The 8850-nt window shown below is 40.7% G+C and overlaps 1 protein-coding gene across 1 annotated transcript in view; it reads right to left on the reverse strand.

Annotated features, from left to right (window-relative positions):
* Window positions 1–8850, reverse strand: part of MYO16 (myosin XVI) — a 407489-nt gene that overhangs the window by 31681 nt on the left and 366958 nt on the right. The window contains exon 29 of the mRNA XM_003800011.3: window positions 7248–7406. Coding sequence (XP_003800059.2) covers window positions 7248–7406 — 159 coding nt within the window. The remainder of the gene's footprint in view (window positions 1–7247; window positions 7407–8850) is intronic.

An 8850-nucleotide genomic window follows, 5' to 3' on the forward strand; every position in this document is an offset into this window, starting at 1 on the left:
GCTGCTTCTCCTCTTTCTGTGCTGCCCTGACAGAGGGAGACAACAGACCTTCCCTCGCTCCCCCCCACATTCCCAATTCTATTGTAATGTCTGTTATTGCACTAACTGCCAGTGTAGACCATAAAAATAATATGTGTGTTTGACTGTACACATGTGCCCACATGGGTCCGTGTGTAAATAAAGCATAAGTGTTGATTCCAATATCATCACCTGTGTGGTCTCAGAGGACTGAACTCACTGTCGGCCATCTTGTCTACCTCCTACATAGGCTTTTGTTTTCATTGCATAAATCCTCGTGCATCTTCTAACTCTAGACCACACAGGATTTTATGATAACTGTGATAGGTATTATTTATGAGAACTAACTTCATGCTGCCATTATCATCTAAATCCTCACAGCAACCCATGCAGTAGGTTCTCTGATTATCCCCATTTTTAAGCTGAGGAAACTGAGCAGAGGAGAGTTAAGTCCCTTGCCCCCAGGCTCACAGAGTCAACAGGAATCAGAGCCCAGTGCTAGAGAACAGCGGACTGAGCATTTCAATCCATCCTTTTCATCCCTGACTTCTTAACTGCAGTGGAGAAAATTCAGTTAAATAACATCCAAGTTAGAAACTATTTAATAGGACTTCAAATGCTTTTAACTAGAAGGAGGAGCAGGGCAGGGCTTAGTGAAGCCCCAGGAACTTGTTTTCTTTGCAAAAGTACTTTCTGTTGCTCAGAATAGATAACTGCGGACTATTCTTGGTTTCCAGGGAAGGCTTGCTTCTCTCTCTGGCCGTTACGCTTTGAGTCATACAGGAGTGTGAGTTCCCCAGAATCCGCATAATTTCCACAAACAGAGTGATGTTGTAAAATGAACATTAAGGATATTTCATGGGCCCCAACCAGTGGCTCCCTGGCCAGGGGTCCTGATCCATGCTGAGGTGTGGCCAGTGGAAGCTATTCTTATGTTCCCAGCCAGAACCAGCAAAAGTTCCTGCTCTCACGATAAGTTCAGCATGGCTCTGGGGGCCAAGAATGCAGAGTTCCTGGTCCTGCAAATGATGACACCCAACTCTTCCCCGCAGGCCGTCTTTTGTCAATACAGATAAGTCTTACTTTACAAGGAGGACAAAGTTAATGCAAGTGAAGAGGCAGTCTCCACAGAAGGACAAATGTCACCTCACAGGGAATGGCTGCCACTTCCCTGACTTCCAGTCATAAGGTGTATATTCACTGAACAGCAAGAAAGAAACTCACACTGAACAAAAAATGGGCTAGCTGGAATTTTGTGATATCTCTATTTCACCACAAAATAAGCAACTTTGTATGCACATCATTTTGTGTGATAGAGCTAAAATGTTCTCACACTGAAAACTGCTCTCTAATCTAATGATAAATAGCCACAAGTCCAGGGAATAATTAAGTGTACAAAAAAAGATCTAAGTTTGCATTCACATCAGTAAAAGGATGGCAATTAAAGTAAGTGATAGCTATAATTAGCCACACATAACTATATTTCAACAAATGAACAAACAGATAATTATTTCTGGGGAGTAGAGGTAGCATGCAGATTTGGGCGTTCAAAAAAGAGATCATTTCCTAGAAAATAACACTATTTCTGATTCAATTGGAACTTTAAGTTATGTTAAACATTTATTTTTATCTTGTGTCTTTATTTAGAAAGCACATTGTCTGTGTTTTATAACTTGTGCATCCAGCTGCTTTCAGGGCTATAGTGATTCTATCTAAATCATACTCCACACATGTGTAATATTTATTCACTTTTTATAATACTGACTTGGGAAAATTTCTCTGACTCTGCCCGCTGCGTGGGGCTTACTGGTTCATATATAATAAGCAACACCGCTTCAGTCAGTAAATACTTACCAAGGCCTAAGTATAGTATATAGGGCATTGTGATGGATATTTTAATAATCTTGGGTAAGTTTTGGGCTCCCAGAAGTTCATGGTGCTCACAGAAGAGCTGTGTAAATATGTCACGTTGCTTGAAAGACTGATTCCCAACTGAAATAATTTTTTTTCCTTTTATGCACATAACTCTTAAGATTTTCAACTGGTCCCTAATTAATGACAAACAGAACTAGCTTTCTTTTAAAGACTGGTCCTTGTAAGCATTTAAGGGAGAACGCTTCCTTTATGGATCCGTGCCCTGGGGTTTGGACTTACACACTGATGTGAAGTTTAGAAGCCTGATATTTGAAAAGTTTGACTGATTATTAATTTAATGGAGCATATTCCAGAAATAGTTCCATTCTGGTCTGGGAAGGGTTTTGTTTGTTCCATTGGCTTAGGTTTTGATATTTAGAGTAACACTCACAATATTGTGTATTGTTACCTAACACTTTTGCTTTTTGACTCAAAACACAGAAAACGTAATTATTTTTGGTGAAGGGAGGTGAAGTGATGTTCCCTCTTCCCTCCGACTCTCAGGCTCTGTAAGTGTGGAATCCAAAGTTCAAGTCAAAGGATAGAACTCTGGGCTCTCAGGAGGCCTCCGTCGTCTTCTCTCCACCAATCACTATTGGCCTCTTCTCCTCCGGGTGAGCTCAGGGTCCGCACTTCTGTGGAAATCCTTCTCGGGGCCTCCACCCCTGCCACTGAGTTCTGTCATTTTCTAGGGTGAGTAGTAGGATCCATCACATTGGGGTTTTAAGTTTCATTTCTCTAATTACTAATAAGGATGAACTAAAATATTTATTTAAGTGCTTATTCAAGTCTCCTGTCCAATTTTCTATTCCAGATATTTTTTGTTTTTGAGTAAACTCCTAATATGACTCCTTTGGGCAAAATATGCTGAAAATATTTTCTCCCAATTTCTCTTTTTACTTTTACTTTTGTGGTTGGCACACTTTGGTGTCCTGTTTAAGAAGTCTATTTTTTTTTTTTGTCCTTTTCTGTCCTGAGGTTTTATATATAACCCCCACATGGAGAGCAACTGAGTATTCCTTCCCCAGCTCCTGACAACCCTCATTTTGTCACAAATTAAGTAGCTATTTATGTAAGTTGGAAGAATTTCATTTTTTTTCTCTGTCTTCCTCTTTATTTCTTTTCTCTGGAAGCATCTGTGTGACGGTGGCAATGTTTCATCCTTGGAATTTTGAGAGAATTTACTAGAGTAACTATTTGGGTCTCCAGTTTTCCTAATAGGGAGGTAACATCCTTGTAGGTAGGTAACTACAAATTCAATTGGTTTAATATTTACTACCTTATAAACTTTCCTGTTTCTTTTCTCCAGTTTTGCTAGTTTTGTTTATTTTTTTTTTTGATAACTGTTTGTTCATGTGAATTTACAAATAGATTTTGGCATAAAACTATTCATAACAGTCTTTTATTATTTTTTAATTTCTGCAAGATCGTTTGTGATATCCCCTTTTCATCCCCAGAATTTTCATTTGTGTTCACATTCTTTATTTCTCTTACCCTTGCAAGGCAATTATCCATTTTATTATTTTTTGAAGACAATTTCTTTCCAAAGAACCAAGTTTTTCGCTGTTTAATTTTTTTTTTTTGCAGATTTTTTTTTTTGCAGGCCAGGCTTGAACCACCACCTCTGGTATATGGGTCTGGTGCCCTACTCCTTGGAGCCACAGGTGCCGCCCTGCTTTTTAAATATTTTAACAACTCATGTTCTTATTATCCTTATTGTCTATTTCCTTTTATTGTCTTGGTGTTTAATTTTTGTTCTACTTCTAACTTACCGGCATTTTCAACACTGATTTTCAGCCTCACCATGCAAATGTTTAAGGTATTTCCATTTGTTAAGCCATGAGCCATGTTTCCCAAGTTCTGTTGTTCTAGCTCATTTTGTCAGTTAGAATGTTCGTCGTTTTAATTTACAGTGGGATTTTGTCTCGGATCCACCGATTATTTAGAGGTGTAGTTCTCGCCTTCCAGCACCTGAGCACGGCTGCTGCTGCTTTGGACACTTGCATGTCACTGTCCTTTTCTGTCCCTTTACGTTTAATCATCCAGAATCTTTACCCTTCACATGTTTTCATTAACTTCAGTCTTTACAGTGTTGTACTAATCAATTATCTTTAATGTATATTTATATTAAAAAGTCTTTTAAAATTTAATGAAATTAAGTGAAGTTTATTTTCATATATGCTTTTATTTCTACCGTCTAAGAACTTTCTGTTTGTTCGGCCTTTCAAATATTCCTATTTTGCCCCCCTTTCCCATCTATTAGGTTGACTGACTTTTTATTATTCTATTTTACTCCCTTTATTAGTTTGGAAACTCTCCACCCCATCAGCATGCTTGCAAGGGTTACCTATGAGATTATAACTGCCAAGTAGATTTATCATGTATATATTAAATGTTATTTTATGCCCTCCTAATTTTACTTACCATTTTTATTATTCTTCCTTCTTTCCAGTACCTCTGAACATTCGGAATCAGTCAGTGTTTAATTCTTTCCATTTTTCTTTTCTAAAAATATCCTAATCCCCCTGCATTTTTACAGGCATTTTCTGTTATTTATAAAATTCGGGGCTGGCAGTTTTTTATCTGAGCGTATTAAATGTGGCATCTCATTGTTTTTGGACTTCAATTGCTGCTCCTGGGCAGGTACTTTGTCTTTCACCTCTGGCAGCTTTAAGCCTCTTGCCTACTCCATATTTCACTGGTATTTCACCACGCTCTGCCAGGGAGTGGGGAGCAGTTTCCTTTTGTTTATCTGACACAGGCTGTGCATAGGTTTTTTATTTTTTTCTCTTTTTTTTTTGCATTTCATTTATTTATTTATTTATCTTTACAAAGGTTGGGCTGATTGTGGGGTGACTTACAGACACAAGTCACTGTTTCAGACACACATCTGTGCATCTGGGGGACACCCCACACACACACACACATCCCAACAGGACCCCAGGCCGCTGTGCTTTCCACCTTGTGCCATTACCTTCTGCCTGTGGCCACCACTCATCTGCTCTCCACCCTGTAGCTGTGGTTTCTCTCGAATGTCCTAGAAGCAAAATCACAGTCCTCTGATCCTGACTCTGCCTCTGAGCCACCCCTGTGCTATGCTTAGGAGTCGATTGCTGTTATTTATTCCAGGTTCTGTCCACGTGCTATTCTGGCCTGTGTGATGTCCCCCGTGAGCCCACCTCCAGGCACTCAGGCCCTCCTGGAATCCCTGCCCATGAAGCACAGCCTGGATTTAGTGACTCCATCAACTGTCACAAGAGTGCTGGATGTCACTACTAAAATTAGGTTATGTGAAGACGGCACCTTCTATCTGGTGTCCTCTTGGACACTGGCTCACGGGGAGGCCAGTGGCCCTGCTGTGAGGCAGCCTGAGAGGCCCAGGCGAGTAGACTTGGATGTGAATTTCCTGCAGCCTGCCAACAGACATGTGAGTGACCTTGAGAATGGAACCGCCCCAAACTGAGCCTCAAGGTGACTTCTGCTTTGGCTGACAGCTCCCCTGCTATCTCGTGAGGGACGTCAGGGCAGAGCACCCAGCTCGGGCATAGCCTGTCCCCAGGCCTGCTCTATCACAGCCACGTGTTGCCTGCAGCCTCCAGGGGTGGGGGGTGACGTGTTGCACAGAAATGGTTGACTAGTACAATTCAGTCACCATCTGAAGGACACTGAATTTATTTCCAGTTCCCGTGATTACTAATAGTCACCATAGCACTTGCTCTCAAGTGCCTGTGTGGAGATGGCTTTCATTTCTCCTGGGTAGACACGGAGTGGCAGGGTTACTGGGCACACAGGGAGCGCATTGGAACTTTGTAAGAAGCTGCCAGCATCAATCTGGTTCTTGATCCTCTTTTATCAGTACTGAAAAAATCCTCTGAACATTTCTCACCAGTCTTTTTCCTGTGCTTTCTCTTTTTTCTCTAAGATTCCTGTCATCCTTCCCCCTGTGTCCTGTATGTCTTCAGATCATTTTCCTGAAATTTCCATTCTTTTCTTTTGCTTCTTTGGTATGTTTCCTTCTGGGGAGTTTCTGACTTATCTTCACTTCCGCAGGTGCTGGTGCTGGTGCTGGTGCTGGTGCTGGTGCTGGTGGTGGCTGTTGAAATTAACTGTGCCTGATTAGATTTAACCTCATCCTTAGCTATGCCCCATTTTCTTAGTATATTTCACAATTTGGGAATGTCCGTTTGTTTTTTATGGTTCCTATTTCTCTTTTAATAGGCAAAGTAAATATACTTATTTTAAGGTACATGTCTTTTAACCCCAAGCTTTTGAGCCCCTGTCAATATGTTGCAATTGCCTGCTATTTCTACTTGTAAATTCTCACCTTACTTTGTATCCTTATGTGCCTGGCTGTTTTTTATTGTTTGCTAGACATAGTATTTGAAAAACAGTCTGTGAAAACTTTTTGAAGCACAGAATGCTATGGTCCTTTGAGACAGATTTATACACTTCTGCCAGGTACCTGAGCCCCCCAATCCAACTTTGGGATTGAGCTGATTCACAGCTGTGGTTCTGGGTTCCGGTTCACTCTGATTCTAGTGAGGCCACTTTAAGGCCCCACTCCAAGGTCTTGGCAGGCCTAGGCTCCTTCTCTGTCCCTGCTCTTCCAGGAGGGGGTGGGACGCTCAGCTCCCAGTGCCTGGAGGAGACGAGGCCGGGAAGTGGCTTCCTTCCCTGGGCTCACACTACATCCCATCCCTGTGTCTTCTGTAACCTCTTATTATCTCGCCATCCTGATGCTCTCCAGCACCTCTAATCAGACTAAACAACAGAAAAAAAAATGTTTACTAAAAGCCCTTGCCTTCTTTATGTGTGAGGGAAATATTTGTTTAAGCCCCTTTTCACACCTGGGGGCACACACAGCCAAGACAATGTCCAAATGATAGAGTTATTGACCCACTTAAAATACTTACAGTCAGTTTGGCATTTTTCCATTCTTTCAACATTATTTTCTTTCACAGTTTGTAGAAATGTGAAAATACATTAATATTTTTAAAGTTAAGACTATGTCCTTAAATTTCGTAAAGAATCTATTTTGTCCTCTGCTTAGGATAAGACGCATTTTATACTGATTCACACAGACCGATACTCCATACCGTTTCTGAAAAGTCAACACAGAGTGAATGCAGTTCTAATGCTTCAGTATAAGCAAGAACGTGCTGACAGTAATACTTACGGTGAAGCTGCAAGCTCTGTCGTCCATTTTCCAGCTTTTAACACTTACTTCAGTTTTATAATTTAAATCCATTCTTCCTGGAAAGTTGATACAGATCAAAACCGTTATCCATTTACTTTTGAGTTTAAAAAGTGCTTACCATTGGAGACAGAATTTCCATTTTCAGCAGTTATGGCACTAGATAGTGCATTAGATAATTGAATTCCATGGTTATTTGCATTCCTATCTTGAGTCTCTGATGCAATTTCTGATGTACGGGGATCATCCCTGCTAGTTAGGTTCATGTTAGTTTCAAAACCTAAAAGAAATTTTAGAAAGTATTATTCTTTTCTGATAACATGGACTGAACAAATGGAATACAACATTGGAAGAAATTAATAAAACTTATCAAATTAAACATCAATTATATTTAGAACAAACTAACAATCTTTGACACCAAATTTTGCCACAGCAATGTTAAATGAAAATCAATTGGTAAAAATCAACCTCATAATTTGTTATTTTCAAACACATATGTGCGGAATTTTTGAAGTCACAGGTCAAATAACTTGTCTTAGTATTGCCTTTCTTGGGAAGGCAATAATTTCATGTTTCAGGAGTTTCCTGAATTATTAAATTAAAATAGAATTAGGTAATCTCACATCTTTGAAAAAATAAGAAGCATAATTTCAACATTACTGTTATATTTTCAGTTTCCATTTTGTAATGCTAAACTTTAAAACCCTACTTCTGCACTCTCTATACTATGGTAATTACTGAAATACATAACACATGTCCTATACTGAGTGTTCAGAGATACACTGTGAAAAACTATGTTTTGGTAACAAAGTAAAATGTAACAAATGCCAGGGCTTTGGAACAATATTTAAAAGAGGTGGATTTTCCCATAACCTGCAGACAGGAGAGCCGTGCATGGCAGGGCAGACGGGCCGCTCTGATCCCAGCCTTTGCCAGGACCCCGTCCTCCCAGGAACCTCCAGAGAGCCCCAACCTCCCACAGGGTTTCTGACTCTACACCGAAGATGTGTGTGGTGCTTTCGCTCATCTCTGTTTGCACATAGTTGATTCTGACTGTCTTAAGTTGGATCCTTCTAAAGTTTCGGGCTCACAAATTACTCAACAGAAACAATAAGCAGCATTTGCTTGTGTTCTTTAAGTGTGGCAGAGCACTGTGCCCTCTCCCCGACCTTGTCACCAGCACTGCAGCGGGCAGACCACAGCCCTATTCTGCTGAGGAGGAAATTAAGGTTACTTGGAATTGTGCAGCTAGGAACTGGGAGGAGAGAACTTTATCTTACATATCCTGACTATTGCTTAGTCTTTTTTTTTTTTTTTCATGAAGAGATATTTTGTAATTTCTATGCTTAAAAATCATAATAAATTGCTTGTGTCTAAAATCTAAAGAAAGACAGAGGGAGGAAAGGAGGCAGGAAGAGAACACAGAGGAAGAAATGAAGGAGGCAAGGGGGAAGGGAGGAGAGAAGGAGGGAAGGGAGGAGAGGAGGAGGGAAGGGAGGAGAGAAGGGGGGAAGGGAGGAGAGGAGGAGGGAAGGGGGAAATAAATAGGAGGAAAAGGGAGAAATAGGAGAAATAGGAGAAAAAGGAGAAAAAGGGAGGAGGAAGGAGAGAAGGGGGAAATAAATAGGAGGAAATAAATAGGAGGAGAGGAGGAGGGAAGGGAGGAGAGGAGGGGGGAAGGGAGGAGAGGAGGAGGGAAGGGAGGAGAGAAGGAGGGAAGGGAG

This window comes from Otolemur garnettii, unplaced genomic scaffold, assembly GCF_000181295.1.
Source record: "Otolemur garnettii isolate 467f Iridium unplaced genomic scaffold, OtoGar3 scaffold00161, whole genome shotgun sequence".
Lineage (NCBI taxonomy): Eukaryota > Metazoa > Chordata > Mammalia > Primates > Galagidae > Otolemur > Otolemur garnettii.